We start from the raw sequence: 22,811 nt of genomic DNA, 5'->3' as shown, positions 1-22,811 counted from the left end.
GAAGATATCCATATTTATGTCTTTTATTCAAATTTATAACATGTACCCTCTTGAGATCGGGACGACCTTGTTGACCAATGTTGTATAAATTATCATTTCGAACAAATCAGAAGAATGTACATACATGTGTATGTATACACATTTTGAGAAATTGCAGCAGAGGTGACATTATCGCAATAAACGCAATTGTCAGTTCTTTGACCAATCAGAGTGAAGAATACGTGGAACAAGTCCGCCATATTGGATCCACGCTGGAAGTTGCCGGCTGGCAATAACATAATTTTCTGAGGAACAAATACACAATAAAGAAAAGTTGCAGGTGGTTGGATTGCAGAATGTTAACAAAGTTTGAAACGAAGTCAGCCAGGGTGAAAGGTAATGTAGCAATATGTCATTTCTTTCGACAAGAAAAAATTTAAGTTACAAACACGAACTACAGGTTGTTAATGTTGTCAAATGCGAAACCGCCTCAACCTTTTGCAATTCTTCGATGTTTTCGTAGAAATATCCCCTTTTTTAAAAATCAATGTAGTTTAGAAAGTTGCACAACAAATAATTTTGAAAATTGTCCATCAACATTTTGAAGACGTACCAAGTAAGCAGTGTAGTACGTGCTTAGGGAAGTTCCCTATTATTTCATTTGTAGCACTGACAAAATCCTGAACTAGCATTGTACTGTAAATAATTTTACAATGGGGAATGATCATTTTGTTGGAAATTATAAATGAAACATGCAATTTTACTTGGACCCTAAGTCTAAAAGTTTGACAAAGTATGGTGTTTATACTTCAATTAGCCTGAGAAAGGTTTCAATGTAGATTAGAAATGTGCATCTTTACCTTGTTACATTTGCATCTTCTTTTTTCTCCAGGAATATCCTTTCACCCAAAGCGGCCATGGATCTTGTCCAGTTTACACAATGGAGTGATCCAGCTGTGGGACTACAGAATGTGTACACTGATCGACAAGTTTGATGAACATGATGGTCAGTTTTATTACCAGTAGGGTTATGGAAGGAGAGAAAGAAAGAGAGAGAGAGAGAGCGTGTGTGTGTGTGTGTGTGTGTGTGAGAGAGAGAGAGAGAGAGAGAGAGAGAGAGAGAAAGAGAGAATATGTTGATTTGTAGACTTAAAGGGAAAGAGAGAGTTGAGTTTAAAATAGATGCAATGAATTTGTGCAAAAAATTGTTTAAGAATCTACAGACCAAAAGCAAAAAGGTTTACAATTAATTAACTGAACATATTTTCAAAACTTCACTGACCTACTGTCCTTGCTTCAATATAACTAGCCTTATATTTTTATTTGGGGACAATCTTGATTTAGACTGTAAAAATATTAACAAATACACACAATATATGTTAACCTGATATTTTTACTCTAGGCCCTGTTCGAGGAATCTGTTTCCATAACCAGCAGCCTCTGTTTGTCTCTGGTGGAGATGATTACAAAATTAAGGTAAAGTAACATATGGCTCTTGTCAGTCAACACTGTAGAAAAAATCACTTTTTTTTACCTCAGAATTTAAGAAGCATGATCATGAAATCTTTGAATGTATCTCTTTCATTTTTAGGTGTGGAATTATAAACAGAGAAGGTGTCTTTTCACATTACTTGGACATCTGGATTACATTAGAACAACTTTCTTTCATCATGTGAGTATCTGCTTTTTCAAGTCATGTCTTACTGAGAGAAGAGTTTTAAGCCACATTTCAAATTTGAAATAATCTTCTACAGCTGTTGATGTGAAACAATGTCTTAACTTGGTAGCTTGTGTTTTATGAATTGTACATAAATAGTTGATTATTGATAATTCCAGCCATTTCTACTGAATTAGTTATTTCACTTTTTGGTGTTTGATAAAACAAACCCAGTTGAGTTTTTATTTTTGTTTTCTTCTTTGTTATTCCATTGTACCTTATACTGTAGGAATACCCATGGATTCTCAGTGCATCAGATGACCAGACAATACGTATCTGGAACTGGCAGTCAAGAAACTGTGTGTGGTAAGCTTACTGAAGTAGAACTAAATGATCAGAATTGGTGTTGAATACTTAATTATGTGTTTTGCCAAATATATATCATATTCTGTTAGATTAAAAGATGGAAAAATAGAGTGTTTCCTAGAAGAAATTATATGCAATTACCCCTTGAACAAATTATGTGCAAAATGAGAATGCTGTGATACTTGCTATTTATAAGATCCAGAAATCATAAATTTTTCAGTCTGTGAAAGACAGCAACATCAAGTAGATGTTGTTTTTTACCTCAGCAACCAGTGTGATGATATTTCCAGTTAAATTGCTGTTTAATTATTATTATTATTATTATTCTCAGTGTGTTAACAGGCCACAGTCATTATGTGATGTGTGCCCAGTTTCACCCCAGTGAAGACTTGGTAGTCTCTGCCTCTCTGGATCAGTCCGTGAGAGTGTGGGACATTTCAGGTAAAAACTGGCCACAGATGGTACTGGAGGCTGGTTCTGCAGTTGCTGCTTTCAGTGGTTGCAAAATTGATCAACTCTTGTTTATTTTTTATTTCTTTGGTTTTGTTTTGATTGATCAGTTTATGTGAGGGAATGATACCAGTGAAAATGAGAACTTTTGCGTGAAAAGATATAATTTGTTACTGTTTTAGATTTGGAGTTAAACTCTGTCACTGATAAATCATTTTCTCATATACTGGTTAAATTTCTGTTTAACAGTTATTTCATTTCCTTCCTTGCAGATCTTTTATAATCTTTCATGGCACCAAGTTTCCTTCCTCTCTGTTTCTTAGCACAAAGGATCATGTCTAATGTCAACTGATCAATATTCTAATCCCCAAAGATTTTTTAAAGTGTTAATACTAAATACAAAAGTCCTATTTATATTTAAACAAGTTTTGAATTTCATTCAATTTAAACAGTATTCTTGGTGTAAAAATTTTAATTAGTACCAAATGTGTCTTTGAAGACATCTGGCTTTCTGTTGATTTTTAACTCCTCTTTGTGCTGAGACATTAGAGCTTACAGCTAGCAGTAACTTTTGAACAATCTGTGCTTTTTAATGTTTTCTGCTTTTCCAAGAATGATTTTGACCAGTTAAAAAAAAGAATGTGATTCTTCCACTCCCATCTCTAACATCCTCAAATTATAAAGCTTGCCCCACCTTCATCTGGTCGCAGTCCAGTTTGCAGTGAGACCGTCAACAGTCTTCAAGAATAAAGAAAAAAAAAAACTTCCTATTTTGGTATAAAGAACTGGCATTCTTTCCAAGTGAAGTATTCTCCTATTATTTCCAGTCCATTTTCAGGGAGATTAAAGCCATCAGTCTTAACCACACCTACTGTAAAAACAGCACCTTGCTTTTGGCTACCTGATTGGCCAAACCAACAGCATGCCCTGAATTGATTATATTTAATTATATTAATTGATTGATTGGGCCCTGTGATCTGTTTGCTCCTTCAGTGTCTTGACTGGTCATGGACATTATGTGATGTGTGCTCAGTTTCACCCTACGGAGGATATGGTTGTATCTGCTTCTCTTGATCAGACTATCAGAATCTGGGACATTGGTGGTGTGTATATAATTATTGTTTTAATTTTTATCTATTTAAAAAGGGGGGAAGGGAAATATTAAAATATTTCGAAAAAGAAAAGAGATAGAGGAGCCCTCGTGTTGGTGTTTTGCACCACCATAGTATATTGAAATGATTTTAAAACGTTTAACTTTTTTTTCTGAAACTTTGTTATCAGACAAATATAAAAGAGTGCAACTTTTCAAAAGAATAAAAAAAGTAATTTTTAAAAGAAACGCCATGATTATATATCAGCATGTTATGCCACTGTGTACTTCATTGCTAGCAGCAGCATTTTAGATCTAAGAGCACATTTTAGAAAGTTTATCACAATTTTTGATGCAGTCAAAAGCCTGTGTTGCTGTTATTTCTATCATATCACCAAGGGTGTGTCTACACACAATCCCAGCTTTAGCTATACTACTGCTGACTTTAAGTCTCTTGCACGTTTTGGAGTTTTTATTTTATTTCCTTAGTTCTTCTAATTTTTATTTCATAGAAATTTTAGTTATTTTTTTTCTTTGCTTTTATTTAATTTTGTCAGTAGTATTTGTGGTTATTTGATTTTTGTTGCTTTGCCGTTGCATCTTTAACAGTAAACATTCTGAAATTTATACGAGTGTTTTTCTTTTATAGAATGATTTGAAATAACGTATGCCTATTTGAACATAACTTGATGCTATAAATTATAGCTTCTTATATAATAAGCATGCTCGTGTTTAATTGAAAATTAGTGGGCTATGCTAGTGCTTGCCATAGTGTGCAGTTATCCATTTTCATTGACATATTTATTCATTTTCATAAGTATATATTTTATCAAGTAATATGATATGCAAATCTGCACTTTTGTTAATATACACAGCATGATTAAATACAAGTATCTACTTGAAAAAAAAAAGATGTATAGTTTAAAGATACAAGATTATACAATTATGAGAGCATGGATCTTTATCATTATAAGGTAGAATTTATTCTCATGAAAAATTTAGAGAAATTGTAATGGTAAAAATTATAATTTGTCAATTTCTTGTAAGTCAAGTATCGGCAAATATGTTTGGTATGTATAGAAATAATAACCAATTCCCCCAGGTTTGCGTAAGAAGAACGTAGCCCCAGGCCCTGGAGGTCTAGAAGATAGGCTGAGAAACCCCAACCAGACTGACCTGTTTGGGACGTCTGATGCCATAGTGAAGCATGTGCTCGAGGGGCACGATAGGGGCGTCAACTGGGTCTCCTTTCACCCCACACTCCCCCTCATTGTCTCTGGAGCTGATGATAGACAGATTAAACTGTGGAGGATGAATGGTAAGGAAAGAATTTGTGTTATTTTAGCAACATACGTTGGTGGTGGTGGGTGCCCCAATTTTGAATGGTAGTCTGTTATATTCAAAAGAAAAGCATATGCCTTATTTTAGTGGTATTGGTGGGGGGATTATAAGAGACATCATTATTTTGTGTATGTGTATTCATTGTCAAATTGTCTTGCTGTTGTTTTGATTATCATGGTAGGAGATTTAAATTAGTGTAGTAAGTTAGTTAGGCTGGAATTCATGTACAGAGAGTTTTCCTTTTGTCACCAGGCCCTTGAACCTCTTTCATGTCCATAATAATAGTTTATACATCTAAGTACCTGTATTCATGTGTCTGGATGCCCAGCACAATACTATCTCTGTCCCTGTCCACTTCCAGAGTCCAAGGCATGGGAGGTGGACACCTGTCGTGGTCACTACAACAATGTGTCCTGTGTCCAGTTTCATCCCAGACAGGAGCTGATACTCAGCAACTCCGAGGACAAGAGCATCCGTGTATGGGACATGTCTAAAAGGTAGGTGACAAACACTTCATCCCACTACTCCAAATAACAAAACAATATTAACTTTGTCACTGTGTTGCACTGTTCATCTCAACCACTCTTCCCTCCTCCATTTTAAGTAATTTATGTATTTTATATGTAACCTTTGTAATGTTCACGCTTTCTGGTATATATTATGACCAGGCAGAGGCACTCTCTCTCTCAAGTGCAGTTACAGTCTGTCAGTAGTGATGGTTATCATAAAGAAGCTCTGCAGATTCAGTTCATTGTACCACCAGCGTAGGCGCTGGCGGTACACATGGTTTTAGTCCCGACCCGTATGTTCCACCGGCTCCTGCGGCTCCGCCGCCAAGTCACCGTTACCGCTTCTCCTCCTAGACGGTAAGGGCCTCCATACCCATCTCTTGGATTTAGGTCACCTATAATCTCAACTCGTTCCACGTAAAATTTGGGCTTTGTCGGTATTGGGGTCTAGGTGTGGCACTCATTGCAATGCACCCTTGTCCAAAAATGGCAAAATTAAATGCTAATTCTCTCTCCTACGGAAGGAATTATGGGAAAAATTTCTACAGACAGCTTTCCAAAAGTCATATGTGTAGATTTCATATATGCCCTTGGATTTGACCTTTGACCTTTATTTCAAGGTCAAACAGGCCAAAATTTTCAAAAAAACAAAATTTTTGCCGAAAAAAAAATTATTTGCGGCCTTATTCAGATACCACACAGACTTAACTAATAATATTAATGGAAATTGTTACCCTTCGGGTCATCTTTCATCTCCGTGAATTTGGGGTCAATCGGTGCATTTTCACGGGAGTAGCGGCCATAAGATATCGAAACTTAAAACTGTCTCTAATTTGGGAACCGTTAATGCTAGACACCCATTCTTTTTTGCATTTTGTAGAGCATGTAAAGCCCAACACTGGTGGTGGTCTCCGTTTTTTTGTATTCCATACCGTTTTCGAGTTACGCTGTATCAAAAAGTACATATTGGTGGTGAAAGCAAAATGTGCAGTACGGTAATGGATAATAAATTTTGAACTCCGGAAAAATAAAACATAAGGCTTGGCAAAGCAGACAACTTGTGGTCAAAAATGACATTATTTCATCAAATTTGAACATCTGGAACTTCAGAGCACCTCCCATTTCAAGAATTTTGACCAAAATGACCTTTTCTTTATTTTAATTAATTTTTTCTGCAGGAAATTTATGGCACATTATGGTAACTCCAAAATTATAACATTTAGTCTCTTATATCTCCAAAACTGGCAGAGATAGGTCCATAGTTACTATTGAAGTTGAATAGGAAGTCATATACTGGCAATCTGAATGTGACCTTAAAATTGACCTTTGACCTACTTTTCACCATGAACTGAACTTTGCAAATTTTGCTTCCCTTTTATCTCCAAAACTGGCAGAGATAGGTCCATAGTTTCTATTGAACTTGAATAGGAAGTCATATACTGGCAATCTAAATGTGACCTTAAAATTGACCTTTGACCTACTTTTCACCATGAACTGAACTTTGCAAATTTTGCTTCCCTTTTATCTCCAAAACTGGCAGAGATAGGTCCATAGTTACTATTGAAGTTGAATAGGAAGTCATATACTGGCAATCTAAATGTGACCTTAAAATTGACCTTTGACCTACTTTTCACCATGAACTGAACTTTGCAAATTTTGCTTCCCTTTTATCTCCAAAACTGGCAGAGATAGGTCCATAGTTTCTATTGAACTTGAATAGGAAGTCATATACTGGCAATCTAAATGTGACCTTAAAATTGACCTTTGACCTACTTTTCACCATGAACTGAACTTTGCAAATTTTGCTTCCCTTTTATCTCCAAAACTGGCAGAGATAGGTCCATAGTTACTATTGAAGTTGAATAGGAAGTCATATACTGGCAATCTAAATGTGACCTTAAAATTGACCTTTGACCTACTTTTCACCATGAACTGAACTTTGCAAATTTTGCTTCCCTTTTATCTCCAAAACTGGCAGAGATAGGTCCATAGTTTCTATTGAACTTGAATAGGAAGTCATATACTGGCAATCTAAATGTGACCTTAAAATTGACCTTTGACCTACTTTTCACCATGAACTGAACTTTGCAAATTTTGCTTCCCTTTTATCTCCAAAACTGGCAGAGATAGGTCCATAGTTACTATTGAAGTTGAATAGGAAGTCATATACTGGCAATCTAAATGTGACCTTAAAATTGACCTTTGACCTACTTTTCACCATGAACTGAACTTTGCAAATTTTGCTTCCCTTTTATCTCCAAAACTGGCAGAGATAGGTCCATAGTCTCTATTGAAGTTGAATAGGAAGTCATATACTGGCAATCTAAAAGTGACCTTAAAATTGACCTTTGACCTACTTTTCACCATGAACTGAACTTTGCATATTTTGCTTCTCCTTTATCTCCAAAAACTGGCAGAGATAGGTCCATAGGTCCATAGTTACTATTGAACGTGAATAGGAAGTCATATACTGGCAATCTAAGTGTGACCTTGAAATTGACCTTTGACCTACTTATTATCATGAACTGAACTCTGCTAATTTCTTTTTCTTTTAACTCCAAACCTGGCAGAGATAGGCCCATAGTTACTATTGAAGTTGAATAGGAAGTCATATACTGGCAATTTACTGTGACCTTGGAATTGACCTTTGACCTACCTTACGATGAACTTAACTTTGATTGTACCATTTTTAGTTATATATATATTTTTTGCATATTTTGAAAATTCTTGTTGACTGAATTTTTACAGCTTGGCAAGCACAAGACTGGTGGCTGTGTTCCTTATTTTGTATATGTGGGGGTCTATACGAATGCGCTTGCTCCAGCTGGTGGTACAATATTCGGAGGCGGTATCGCCTCTCTGATCCTCTAGTTTTTATAACTTTTAAAAAATTTCCATTATTGGCAATAGTGTTGTTGTTATCAATTAAAATTGTTATTTTTTAATGTAATGTAATGCTCTAATTCTTTGTAATTAAGTCACTCTGCAGTCAGTTATAAATATGTGATTACTGATTATTTGACCACCATGTTTTTTTCCCCCGTATTACAGGACTGGAGTGCAGACATTCCGCCGTGAGCATGACAGGTTCTGGGTGCTGGGGGCACACCCAAGCCTCAACATCTTTGCAGCAGGACACGACAGCGGCATGCTCATCTTCAAACTGGAACGCGAACGCCCTGCCTACGCAGTGTACCAAAACACACTGTTCTATGTCAAGGAGCGATTCCTGCGCAAGTTGGATTTCACGACTTCCAAAGATGTGGCTGTGATGCAGTTGAGGGGGTGAGTGTGGGGCAGTTAGAACTCTGAACAGGAACCTTTGCCCTTCCTAACTTTTTGCCTACTCTGAAATTGAAAATGATGGGAGCCTTTCTTATGTCTCCAAAGGCATATAAGAAGAATGTATTTCTTCATTTTACATTAGTTTTATGACAAATGTAGAAGTAGTATAAGGGCATTGTGGCAAAAAATGCCCTTAATTCTTCTTTCACTTCATACTTGCTTCTCTGAGACCATAAGTCAGCAACTACAACAATGTAACAATGTCATCAAAAATCTGGTGTTGATTTTTGTCCTCTTCATATTTTACTGGTGCTGTTTCATACATACCACCCAAAATGTACTTATTTTTCCCATTATTTTATCCACAGGGGCTCTAGGACCCCTGTGTACAGCATGTCCTACAACCCTGCAGAGAACTCGGTCCTCCTCTGCACGGTAAGTTAGCTAGAGTTGTCATCTTGAGCCTTTCAGGACTTTAACAGTTCTCATGGCAATGTAAAGCCTATTCTTTCTTAAAGCATTAGATAAGGCTTACATTTTCAAGTTCAACTGTCCAATCGAAAGAAAAGAAAGAAAAAATAAGATAATGAAAAAATATTTGTCATTTTCTTCAACCAAAATAAATCATCATTACTATTTGGCAAAATGTTCATGTGCTAGTATGGCACTCTTGCAAACTCAAGCCACCATAGTAAACATATTTTGCATATGTAAAATTTTAAACAGAAGTCGTAACTGGTGGTTTGGTAATTATGCTGTGTTGTGTTCCAGAGAGCGTCCAATGTGGAGAACAGCACCTATGACCTGTATGTTATCCCCAAGGATTCCGACTCACAGAACCCAGATGGTGAGTTGGGGGCATTTGTTTCAGCAAAGGAAAAAAAAGACAGAAAATGCTAAATTTAAAATGTTGTTTGTTCATCACCCTTCTTCACTTTAAAAATTACCAAAACTCATTTGGACTGGAGATGGAATACCAGTTGCATTTGCCAGCCTTATTTCAGAAAGGAGTTTGGGATAATTATACCATATATTTACTATTTTATATAAAAAAAAAATATATATATATATATAGATGCTGATCTTAATATTTATTGGGTACTAGTAAATTCTCTAAACCTACATTGTAAAGCTTATTGGAGAACTTCATTGTATAAGACAGACTGGCCTATGTAAAAACCTTGTTTTGATATTTGTTAATTTTTCATTTATCTTATTTTGTCATTATTAACTATACCAATGTTTTATCCTGTTTTAGCTCCAGAAGGTAAGAGATCATCGGGACTGTCAGCTGTCTGGGTGGCCAGGAACAGGTTTGCTGTACTGGACAGGTCCCACACAGTAAGTAGAAAACAACACAAAAAATCATGTAAATAAAAACAAAATAAAAAAAGCAGTGAAAAGCTAAAATTATAAAATTATATTAAGAAACATGGCTGTGAGGAAATTGAATTTTATCATGTTCCTGCGAATTTCAGATTGTGTTGAATTTTTTCCAAAAACATGTTCCTGTATAATTTCAGATTGTGTTGAAGAACTTGAAGAATGAGATCACTAAGAAGACCCAGGCTCAGAATGCTGAGGATATCTTCTATGCAGGGACTGGTTGTTTGCTGATCAAGAATCAAGATGGGGTCACCCTCTTTGATGTGCAGCAGAAGAGGTACAGTGGGGGGGGGGGGATAACAGTGACAGAAATGAGATCAATGGGAGCTTTTTCTCATCTCATTGCTGATTAAGTTTACTTTCTTACTCTTTGGCAGTGCAGAAATTTGCAATGCCCGGCTACAATTATCAGGGCTTTAATTTCAGAACTACTGAGTTATAATATTCACTTTTTATTTTACCATAATTGCAGTCCAGTTTAGAAAGCAAATCAAGCAAATGTTAGTAGACTAGTGTAAGTTAACTATGTGCCATCAGACCACCTATAGTTGATATGACAGTGATACCAATGTTTTATATTGAATTGTTTTCAGAACCCTGGCCACAGTGAAGTTATCCAAGGTGAAGTACGTGGTATGGTCTAGTGACATGTCCCATGTGGCTTTACTCAGCAAACATGGTAAGCTCTCACATATTAAGGCTGTTCACTTCTTTAGCCTGTTTAACAAAAAGTGTAGTATTTGGGGTCTTAGCTCAGCCTGCTAAACTTGAATAGTAGACTACATATATTTGAGTTAGCCATATTAGTCCAGGTATTTTCTACAAACAATAAGTTTAGAACAACTGGTATTATATACTTAAAAAACTCTATTGCCCCAACTAAGAGTTATGTTAAAGGGACTTTGCTTGGATATTTTGTAGAACAAACTCTTATCTTGTTGTGTATTTCCAGCCATTGCTATCTGCAACAGGAAGCTAGACAACCTGTGTACCATCCACGAGAACATCCGTGTGAAGAGCGGTGCCTGGGACGAGAGTGGGGTGTTTGTCTACACAACTAGTAACCACATCAAATATGCACTGGTCAATGGGTCAGTAGAAGGTTTCAGTTTAGATAGCCTAAATTAGGGAGAGTTTAATTATGATGAAAAAAAAGATGTTGCTTTCTTCTGAAGAGACATGTGTTGTCCATTTTTTTTTTTTTTTACGCAGTCTCCTTCTCCCCCCTCTCTCTCTCTCTCTCTCTCTCTCTCTCTCTCTCTCTCTCTCATTATATTAGGAGTATACAGTGAAAAGCAAAACAACTAATATCTGGATATCTTCATCATCATTGTATCCCATTAAATATATTCTACCAAATTAGTTCAATCACATCTTCTTCATTCCCCCTCTCCCAGTGACCATGGCATCATCCGTACCCTGGACCTCCCCATCTACATCACCCGTATCAAGGGGAACAGTGTCTACTGCCTGGACAGAGAGTGCAGACCCAGGGTGCTGGGTATTGACCCCACTGAGTTCAAGTTTAAACTGGCACTGGTCAACAGGAAGTATGACGAGGTCAGTTGTAGGGGTTGTTGAACCCACTGATTCTGTGTTTAGAGTTTGATCATTGAAAACTCATAATCTCAGATCAAAAGTCAGTGCTTGAAAGAAGTTTAGATGCACTAGAAAAAAGGAAAAGTGAATTTTCTTGCAGATGTTCTAGTGTACAGTGTATCTGTTTAATCAGTGTCAAAATTGATAACACTTTTTTCGAGGTGCATACCTCTTAAATCATTCCATCATATCACAAAATATTTACAATATAGAAGTTATTTTCATTTTTGTAACAAAGCATTTTTGTGCATCAGTAATGATGATGTTCAGAGTAACCTTTAATAGTGTAAAATGTGCTTCAGTAATGATCTTTCTCACATTACATTAACTCCCTCTGTATATATTTGATGTGATTCAGGTCCTGCACATGGTGCGAAACGCCAAGCTGGTAGGCCAGTCCATCATAGCGTACCTGCAGAAGAAGGGCTACCCTGAGGTGGCGCTGCACTTTGTGAAGGACGAGAGGACACGCTTTGGGCTAGCGCTGGAGTGTGGAAACATTGAGGTTAGAGTTTGGTTTCTGTTTGGTATATGTGTGTGGTTGAATTAAAATGTGAATATTGTAAATGCAGGGATGCTAGTCTTCCGGTTTTTACCGGAATTCCGGTTTTTTGCGTCCAGTTATAAAATTTTCTGGTACTATATTTTGTTCCGGAATTCTCGTTTTTAACGTGGTCGCGGACTGGACGAACGATGCGTCAGAGGAACGTCGCATTTCAACCATTGCGACAGAGCTGCGTTTCAACACAATATCTAGTCACAACCGTAGCACGTGATTTATTTATGGCGCTTGATTGGTTGGAAATGTAGGCTTTAATGTCGGCACCCATGTGGAAAGTTTTGACACCGCGTGCGCGGAATTTTGAACTAAACCAAACTAAATGGATTTTGCGGAGAGGGGAACAGACGATATTAGAAACATCGACATTACTGTCAAAAATAGATTTAGTTGGAGTTGGCTGGAGGAAAAGGACAATGACGATTTTTTTCTACCTATGTTCGGAAGCGAAAGTCCCCCGGAGAAGCTTGGTGTGTATGGTGCAACGACGTGATCCGGTATGGAAGCAGTGGTAAAAAAGCTCTGAAAAACCATGCTAAAACAACTAAGCATGCCAAAGCACGTAGTTGTTGCTTACGTGAGGGATCATTACTGTCTACTATGGGTGGTAGGTGTTTATGTACTGATGGCACTTCCATCTTGTCAATGTCAAGATTATCCTTGGAAACAACTGTTGAAAATTACCATGAAGTTGTGATGACATATATTGCAATATATTTATTAAATAAAATTTGAAATATAGTAATTGTTTCATAATCAATTTGTACCCCCCCCCTCCCCCCCCCCCCCCCCCCCGGTCTTTGCCAAAAAAAAGTTCAGGTTTTCTTTCCGGACCCCACTAGCATCCCTGTAAATGTTTTCCTTGTTTTATTAGATTTAAAAAGAAAAAAAAAGATTGCTGCCAGTTTGAGGGTCAGGAAGAATGGCATTTTAGAAAGCTTTTTTTTAAAATCTATTTTATTAAATTCAGAATGTTATTTTAAAAGCTTTATTTTTCCTTTAGCTTTTGATGTACTAAATGTTGTTTCCTGTATTATTCAGATTGCTCTAGAAGCAGCCAGGGCACTGGACGATAAGAATTGCTGGGAGAAATTAGGCGAGGTTGCTCTGCTGCAGGGGAATCATCAGATTGTAGAAATGGCATACCAGCGAACCAAGAACTTCGACAAACTGTCTTTCCTGTATCTCATCACTGGAAACCTGGAGAAGCTGAGAAAGATGATGAAGATTGGTAAGGCAGTGCATGTTTTATCTAAGTAGTGATGGTTTCCTAGAGTTTGTAGAGAAGTCACTTTATTTGTGTTTTCATTGTGTTTTCTTTAAAATAACAAATTAGCTACAGAACTTCAAAGTCATGTTGGCGTTGTTGCAAAGATTAAAATTATTGGTTTTGACAAACGAAAATGAGAAACTTCATACCTTTACCAGCTGTGTTTGATGACTGCTTTTCCAATTTTCATTTTATTGAAACATTTTTATGCTGTGACATGGGAACAACAGCAGTTGACAACAGCTGATAAATAAATGATGATGATCCACTTCAAAATTTTCTGATCTTAAATTTTAGCTGAGATCAGAAAGGACACCAGCGGTCACTTCCAGACTGCCCTCTACCTGGGGGATGTCAACGAGAGGGTCAAGATTCTCAAGGGATGTGGACAAAGTAAGATGGGGCCTGTTAAAAAGATGATTTTTCTATATATTTTACTTCCACTACTAAATTTATTTCATAAACAATGACCATATTTCTTGATACCAGATATTCTGTGATATTTTAATTTCTGACATCTGTGGAAGTGTAAGAATGTGATTAACAGCTCACTTTTTTTGACAGTGGAATATGTGTTTATATGCCTCTCCAAACATTACAAAGCTTCTCTATTTATGAGAAATACACCTTTCATTCCAGAATCCCTGGCCTACTTGACGGCAGCTACTCATGGCCTGGAAGAGGAGGCAGCTGAACTGAGAGAGACTTTTGACCCTGAAAAGGACAAGTTACCTGAGGTGTACCCCAATGCGGCCCTCCTCCAGCCCCCATGTCCTATCACACAGCAGGAGTCTAACTGGCCTCTCCTCACTGTCACCAAGGGGTTCTTTGAGGGGGCCATGGCTGCTAAAGGTTTGTGTGTGTGTGTGTGTGTGTGAGAGAGAGAGAGAGAGAGAGAGAGAGAGAGGATGTGTGTGTTTGTGTCATTGCACCCTCTTAACAAATGCATCATTGTGAAGCACTAGTTCACTTTAAAACATTTAAAATATGAAAACTTTGATAAACATAGGAAAGAATAACTTTTTACAGTAATAATAATTATGATAATAATAAGAATTAGTATATGTTAATTTATTATGATCATTTAAATTTTAAAAATTTACCCCTAAAATGCACTGTCACATCCAAGAGTTACTAATTATGTCTTTAAGACACTGGATGCTCACAATATTGGGTAAGTTCTCCTGTTTCACAAGCTCCATATATTTCCAGCAGGCAAGGCTGCCAGTGGCGGTGTATCCATGATGGCTGCTGATGAGACGGAGGAAGCAGGATGGGGAGAAGACGCAGAACTGGTGCTTGATGATGGTATGAGATTGACTTATTTAAATGATGACTTTTAGAGGGCAATTGTGTGTATTACACCACCTTATGAGCAATAATATTTTTTGGCAATTTTTATATTGGTAGTGATGGTTTCCAATATTGATTCATTTTTAAACAAAACTTTATAGTTGTCTATCATGCTGCTGTATGAGTGAAACAAGGTTAAGTATATGATAGTATCCATTTTACTTTTTTATATCCTTGATTTTACATTATTCTTTCTTATTTCTTTCATTTTATATAACTGTACTTTTTATTTCTTTAATCTTTTATTTTTAACCTTGATATTACCTTGTTAAATAATCCATTCTCTCCCCATTCAGATGGTTTTGGCCCCCCTGGCGAGGGTATGGATGACATCATCCCAGGTGGAGAGGAAGGCGGTGGCTGGGACGTGGGAGATGACGACCTGGAACTGCCCGCTGACCTGGTAAGGTGCCCAGTTTGACCTGTACCAAGGCTGTGAAAAATTATTAATCTCAGAAATAGGGGGACTGGGATTCAGTGGAAGTTGTATTCACTTCTATCTCTCCAAAGAAGCTGTCTATCCTGAATATTTCATTAAAAGTTTTTGAGATATAATTACCACGTACAATTCATTGTCAACGAAAAATCAGAACTTCTTTTGTTGATGGAGGTAAAGAATGACTCTGCGGTAATGATAATCTAAGTCTGGTTAATTTAAATAAAAATGAAAATTGAATTTTATATTTAACACACACACAAAGATGGTATGTGCTCTGGTGTAAAATATTCAAATTTTGTACTTAATTTAAACTACAACTGTATGAGTAAAAATATCCACCTTGAAACCTGTCAATCACAATATCCACTGTGACACAAATGTCAATCACAATATATATCCACCGTGACACCTGTCAATCACTGTCTTCCAGGAGGTGGGTCCTGTCACAGAGGCTGGAGAGGAGGGTTACTTCGTACCCCCCACCAAGGGTACCAGCCAGGCCCAGGTGTGGTGTAACAACTCCCAGCTGCCAGTGGATCACCTGCTGGCAGGCTCCTTTGAGACAGCCATGAGGGTGAGTTTACTCTACAAGCACAGTCATGTTGTGGCACAGCGAACAGGTTCTTAGGGCTACTTTTGTAAATTACAAAAAAAATGAAATTTGATCTTTCTTTGCTGTTTTAGAGAGTTAGAGGTGTGTGTTTTATCTGTTGTGTAGCTCAACAAATTCTTCATGACTTTCTCATTTTCAACTTTCCTAGGTTATTTTGAAACGAAATTTAACAGAATTTTTGGTTCTTTTCCTCTCCAGCTGCTCCATGACCAGATAGGTGTTGTTTCCTTTGAAGAATACAAGCAGATCTTCCTCCAGACCTACTCCAGGTCCAGATCAATGTACCTGGGCCTGCCTTCCCTACCACCACTGTATGGATATCCACACAGAAACTGGTGAGTTATTACTGTGTACTGTTGTAGTAGTAGTTGTATTAGTAGAAGTAATAATGTACCTGTGTCTGCCTTCCCTACCACCACTGTATGGATATCCACACAGAAACTGGTGAGTTATTACTGTGTACTGTTGTAGTAGTAGTTGTATTAGTAGTAATAATGTACCTGGGTCTGCCCTCACTAGCACCACTGTATGGATATCCACACAGAAACTGGTGAGTTATTACTGTGTACTGTTGTAGTAGTAGTTGTATTAGTAGAAGTAATAATGTACCTGTGTCTGCCTTCCCTACCACCACTGTATGGATATCCACACAGAAACTGGTGAGTTATTACTGTGTACTGTTGTAGTAGTAGTTGTATTAGTAGTAATAATGTACCTGGGTCTGCCCTCACTACCACCACTGTATGGATACCCACATAGGAACTGGTGAGTTATTACTGTGTACTGTTGTAGTAATAGTTGTATTAGTAGTAGTAATAATCTACCTGGGTCTGCCCTCACTACCACCACTGTATGGATATCCACACAGAAACTGGTGAGTTATTGAGTTATTCCTATATGAATTGACTGAGAATTTGATGTTTGGCTCTATTTGGGATATTAACTTGATGTTTAATATAACTGGAATATTGCCAAGGGTATTTTTTTACTTTTTATTTTTATTTATTTGTTTATTTTGCTTTATGTTGAACAATCTATGACAGTTAAGAAATATTGGGATTAGAAGTCAGAGCAGAAGATATATCTTGTTGATGCCGACCCAAGTTGACGGAATTTCTTGTAAAAGGCAGTAAGAAAGGAATTTAAATTCACCTCACTAAGATTACAGGAAGAAATCAAAGGTAATTAGTAGGAAAACGCATATTGAATAAAATAGAGTATACATTACTTATATTGTTTTAATGTTGTGTATAATGGATAAATGTGATATATTTCATCCAGGAAAGAAGCAGGGGCCAGGAACGGACTGCCAGCCTGTGGTCTGAAGCTGGCCAGCTTGGTCCAGCGGCTGCAGACAGCATACCAGATGACCACCCAGGGCAAATTTGCCGAGGCTGTGGACAGATTTAGGTCCATACTGCTCAGTGTGCCTCTCCTGGTGGTGGATACGAAACAGGAAATCACAGAGGTTGGAACCACTGCACTCTCTCTCTTTCTCCTTTAGTCTCTCTCTCTCTCTCTCTCTCTCTCTCTCTCTCTCTCTCTCTCTCTCACAGCTGTTGCTTTTAAATTTAAGTTCTGAATTTTAGAGAAAGTTATTTAAAACAGACTCTTCCAGTTCAGATGATTTAAAAGATAGCTGTTAATTTTGGAGAAGGTTGTTAAATAAATAGACTCTTACAGTTAAAATTATATTGTTTTTTTGCTTAAAATCTCCAGTTAACTAAGATATGGTTTAATGATATTGCGCAAGTATGATAAATCGTTTCTTGGATGAATGTTTTTATCTCATACAATTTTGAAAAGTGTCTGTTACATTCTAATCCACTTTAAATCCACTTTTTTGATGGTGTACTTTAGTGATCTTTTTAAAAGATAATTTGTATTGAAATCTTCCATTCCAGGCCCAGCAATTGATAGAGATCTGTAGAGAATATATAGTAGGACTTAGTATGGAACTGAAGAGAAAAGAAATGCCAAAAGAAAATTTAGAACAACAAAAGAGACTTTGTGAGGTAAGAGAACCGGGGAATTGGTTTTATAAGTGACAGATTTACAGTACCATCTTGACAACCAATTAATTTGCACCTTTTGACAAAAATGTAATATTTTTAGGGCTGAAATAGCACAGGCAGTCTTTTCCACTTTGTGATGCTTATTTTAAGATCAGTGTTTTTTCCTCGAATAAAGTTGATAATTAATGTTTAAAAACATATCTAAAGTCAAGTGTTCTTTATTTTCAGATGGCTGCATATTTCACCCACTGTAATCTACAACCAGTACATCTCATCTTGACACTGAGGACAGCGCTCAATTTGTTCTTCAAGTTGAAAAATTATAAAACTGCCGCCAGTTTTGCCAGGAGACTGTTAGAGCTTGGTCCCAAGCCAGATGTAGCTCAGCAGGTAACACGTCCATTTTATTATAGTCAGAGAAATGATTTAGGGTATAATGTTCTTAGGAAAATTTTAAAAAATAAATAGAAAGAAACAAAAGAAAAACACACCCGTGTTGACAAGCCATATTAAAAATTCTGTACATGTAGAGATTTTTTAACCAGTGAATATTTCTTGGAGATTAGGACCAACTGTTGAAATTCTGTTATTTGAAATGTGTCTATTAAGTACTGATTAACGCTGCCATTATGTTTATATTATTCCGTTCCACATGCATCATGAACAGAGTTTAGCACTTTTATGACTATATATTTCTTTATTTATTTTCAGACAAGGAAAATTCTCCAGGCTTGTGAAAAGAATCCAACAGACACTCACGAACTTAAATACGATCAGCATAATCCCTTTGACATTTGTGCAGCAACATACACTGCTATTTACAGGTAGATTTATTTACTTCCTGATATGTAAATGTACTATGTGTGACAGTTTTGAATAGAGAGCAAGTTCATTTAGTGCCAGCATCCCCTTTTTACAGAGTATTTTAATGTGGAAGGTAAATAGCTGACAGAAACAATTTTTTTTGTTCTGTTTACAGCTCTTCAAAGCAAAATTTCTTAGTCTATTTTCTATACTTAATAAGTCTGTCAAACTCATCCCATATAAAGATTCTGGAAAATGACAAAATGTTTGCTTGATTGGGTGCCAAATAATCTTTATGGGCTTGTTCATAAAAAAAATACAGTAAGTAAATAAAGAAATAATTTCCATCTCCAGAGGTAAGCCAGTGGCTAAGTGTCCTCTCAGTGGTGCCTGTTACCTGCCAGAGTACAAGGGACAGGTGTGCAAGGTCACACAGGTGAGTTGACGTGGAACAAGTATATATCTAACTGACACTTCTCTTATTTTTTTACCCTTGACATGACAATGCTAAGTCTTTTAACTATCTCTTATGTATAATTTGCCATACTTTTATACTACTGTTGATGCCAAGTCTTTCGGCTCCCTTTTATTTATGATTCTATTAGTCCGGTGGCTTAAGGAAAAAATCGTGACACGGCGGATAAAAGCACCAAATTTTGCATGTGGGTACCTTTTGACATTCTAAATCAAGTTAGAGCCGTAGCCCACGGAAAAAATTTACCGTTTGGCCAAAAAATCCAAAATGGCTGCCAATTTATTGAATTCTTTAGAAATATGTACATACCTATGTTGATTTTTATCAAATAAATTATTTTCTCAGAGGTTTCCACACCCTTATTACCCATTTTATTCATATATGTCAGATAGCAAACAAGTTCCCTTGGACTTTTTGAAAAAATCCAAGATGGCTGTCATTTGCCATAGAAACAGCCATAGGAATACTAGTGCACAACTATTACAAGCTAGAACGATACGTTGTCCACTATCAAATTAAGTCTGTTTCTCAGATCTTTGTTACCCACATAATATGTTTGTGGTGAGTAACTACGAAGTATTCTTGGGCATTTTGGAAAATCCAAGATGGCTGCCATGTGCCACAGGAATTCTAGTATACGGGGGATTCAACTAATGGCAACTGGAAAGATTAGTTTTTCACTATCAATTTAAGCTGGTTTCTGAGTGTTTTCCACATCCTTTCTACCCACACAATATGTATGTGGTTAGTAACTAACAGTATTCTTGGGCATTTTGAGAAAATCCAAGATGGCCGTCATATGTAATAGGAATACTTCTAGTATTACAAAGGGTTGGAACTAATGCCAGCTAATTCACTATCAAATTCAGTTTATTCTTTTAGTGTTTTACACATTATTATTACACTGTGATACATATCTAGCAGGTAATAAATGTGCATATTTGATCATTTTGAGAAAACCCAAGATGGCCGTCACTGGCCATAGGAATACTACTGGAATTACAACTGCACATCCATGGCTTTTCATCTACTACCAGGGTGAATTTGTTTTTGCTTATCAAGTTTTGCCCATCCTTATTAGTCCTATGATATATATCTGGTGGGTAAATAGTGTGCATCCTTGGATCTGAGAAAAAGATACCTACAATTTAACATAGGAATACTAATGGGTGGGTTTCAATTGCTGCTAGAGAGGCATATGGTTCATTATACAATTACATTTCCATGGGTTTGTTTTAAAAATAATTTATGTTTTTCATTCCATTTATTATTACCCCTATGATGTTTACCTGGTCTGTAGCATGTGTGTATCTTTGGGTATTCTGAAAAAATTCAAGATGTCTGCCTTTTGTCATTAGAATATTCGAACACATAATCAAATAATGCTAGAGATACACTGAGTACGATTTAAATGTAGTTAACTTTGGGTCGTTTTTAAATGTTTTTCATATCCTATTTATCCTTATGAAAGACTCTGTGTGTTTTGAAAGTGTATGTATCCTTGAGTATTATTCGGAGAAAACCCAAGATAGCTGCCAGTTGTCATAGGAATATATCATTCAAATGCACATAGGTGTCAATTAATAGAACAGTTCAAATAAAGCCGTTTGATGTTTAAACATGTTGACATCCTTATTAACCTTACTCTTTATAAATCTGGTGTGTAGCAAGTGTGCATCTTGCGTATTTGAGAAAATTCAAGATTGCTGCAATTCACAATAGGAATAGTACAGTCAACTACTGCCAGAGAAACATTGGGTTCAATATAAAATGAATTTTGTTTCTCGGTATTTCCCACATTCTTTTTGGACTTTTAGATATCTATCTGGTGGGTAACAAGTGTATACCCTTAAGTATTTTGAAAAAATATCATGATTACCCTCATTTGCCTTAGAAGTGCCTATAAAATCTAATGCACCAGTTTTCCTATGAGGAAAAGAAGGCCACCTTGGATTTCCCCAAAATGATAAAATATGGACATTAATTACCTAACAGATATGTATCATGGGATAATAATACTAAAAAAAAACAGAATAACAACTGAATTCAGCTTCATTTTATTTGTAAGCCTATCCCCACCTTCTACGGCTAATGGCAGCCATTTTGTTTTGTTTTGTTTTCAAAAAGGATACACATAACATTCTCATCACATATGTATTATGTTAATTAAAAAGATGTGGAAAATACTCAGAAACAAACCTAATTTATCAATTAATATTATTATCCATGGCAGAAGAAGCCCTATGTGTATACTAGTATATTCCTTTGATATGGGGGCCATCTTGGATTTTTCTCGAATTGCCTGTGAATAAAGGCTAGTTACTCCCCACAAATATATTATTTGTGTAATAAGAAACAAAATTAATTAGATAGTGGGCAATGCATCTTCCTAGTTGGCATTAGTTAGTTGAAAACCCTTGTACATGTTCTAATATTCCTATGCCATACGGCGGCCATCTTGGATTTTTCAATAAGTCCAAGGACACTAGTTTGTTATCTGACACATATGCATAATATGGGTAATAAGGATGTGGAAAACATTAAGAAAATACTTAATTTGATTAAAATCAACATAGATATGTATATATTTCTACAAAATTTCACAAATTGGCGGCCATTTTGGATTTTTGGGCCAAACGGTAAGTTTTTTCCGTGGGCTACGGCTCTAATTTGATCTAGTATGTCAAAAGGTACCCACATGCAAAATTTGGTGCTTTTATCCGCTGTGTCACGATTTGGCCATTTTTTTGCCCTAAGCAACCGGACTATATTCTACTCTTATTCTACTCTTAGTTAGTGTTAATTTTCAGTTATATATTTGTGTGTTATTTAATAATTCCCTCTCACTTCTCCAGTATCTGCCTTAATGATGTGTATTCATTGTCTCTTGATGATCTGTTCACATGCTTCACTTTCCTATTTTTCAGGTGACAGAGATTGGAAAAGACTGCATAGGGCTCAGAATAAGTCAACTTCAGTTTAGATAATGCTGATACAGTGATTGAAAAATAAATAAACAATAATGACACTGTGGTTAGGAGTTCAAAGCATTTGTTGAATCAATTATCACACTATGTACTCTGACCGATGCTGATCTGACTGGTGAAGAAAAATTGGATCATATTTAATTTTATGACATTATGTGTACCACACATAACAAAATGGAAGTGAAGACTTCAAAACAAACTATTTCACCTACCATTTCAAAAACCTGTGAGCTGCCAGGCTAAGTGTTCTCTGCTTACTTGTCTTAATGTGTACTACACCACCTGGACATGTATGAAAATGGACAACTGGATAGAAGTGAAAATTTATGGACATCGGCGCAGGACAAAAGGACAGTTGTGGAAGTGGATCACAGAAAAATATTTTATGAATCCTGGAAAAAAAATACGCTTTTTTGTGGGACCGATATAGACTTTGTTTAGATAAAATAAGCATGGTTAAACATGTATGACCTATCACAGCCATTAATGGATGTAAAAATAATTTATGAAAAGATGACACTTTCTGTTGTTAAGAAAAGAGACATTACAGCTTAGATTACAAGTGCAGATATTTTCTGCTAGGTTTAAGAATTGATGGCTGATGATTTTCAGGGTGGGGATTGGACTTGAAGAC

At 36.4% G+C, this 22,811-nt stretch overlaps 1 protein-coding gene across 4 annotated transcripts; it reads left to right on the top strand.

Moving 5' to 3' along the window:
• The first annotated feature begins 204 nt into the window (after nucleotides 1–204).
• Nucleotides 205–22,731, top strand: LOC106153124 (coatomer subunit alpha). 4 transcript variants are annotated; one of them, XM_087017071.1, is made up of 30 exons: nucleotides 205–375; nucleotides 872–985; nucleotides 1,382–1,455; nucleotides 1,571–1,651; nucleotides 1,926–2,002; nucleotides 2,334–2,443; nucleotides 4,645–4,860; nucleotides 5,245–5,380; nucleotides 8,444–8,677; nucleotides 9,046–9,112; nucleotides 9,449–9,524; nucleotides 9,936–10,018; nucleotides 10,201–10,340; nucleotides 10,657–10,742; nucleotides 11,016–11,154; nucleotides 11,461–11,623; nucleotides 12,021–12,167; nucleotides 13,263–13,452; nucleotides 13,789–13,884; nucleotides 14,131–14,343; nucleotides 14,707–14,799; nucleotides 15,141–15,247; nucleotides 15,714–15,857; nucleotides 16,095–16,231; nucleotides 17,178–17,364; nucleotides 17,801–17,911; nucleotides 18,140–18,301; nucleotides 18,623–18,735; nucleotides 19,070–19,151; nucleotides 22,118–22,731. In XM_087017071.1, the coding sequence occupies exons 1-30, from the start codon at nucleotides 336–338 to the stop codon at nucleotides 22,175–22,177; spliced, it is 3,678 nt and encodes a 1,225-aa protein (XP_086873197.1). In that variant the 5' UTR covers nucleotides 205–335; the 3' UTR covers nucleotides 22,178–22,731. The 4 variants fall into 4 exon arrangements, with proteins under 4 accessions (XP_086873197.1, XP_086873196.1, XP_086873195.1 ...); XM_087017070.1 differs by having other exon boundaries at nucleotides 14,704–14,799; XM_087017069.1 differs by lacking the exons at nucleotides 2,334–2,443; nucleotides 22,118–22,731 and adding an exon at nucleotides 3,446–3,555 and having other exon boundaries at nucleotides 19,070–19,248.
• Nucleotides 22,732–22,811: the final 80 nt, after the last annotated feature.

This window comes from Lingula anatina, chromosome 7, assembly GCF_051362555.1.
Source record: "Lingula anatina isolate TDL-2025a chromosome 7, LinAna3.0, whole genome shotgun sequence".
Lineage (NCBI taxonomy): Eukaryota > Metazoa > Brachiopoda > Lingulata > Lingulida > Lingulidae > Lingula > Lingula anatina.
The sequence above is the reverse complement of the archived record's forward strand: the minus strand, read 5'-3'. Positions and strand labels throughout refer to the sequence as shown.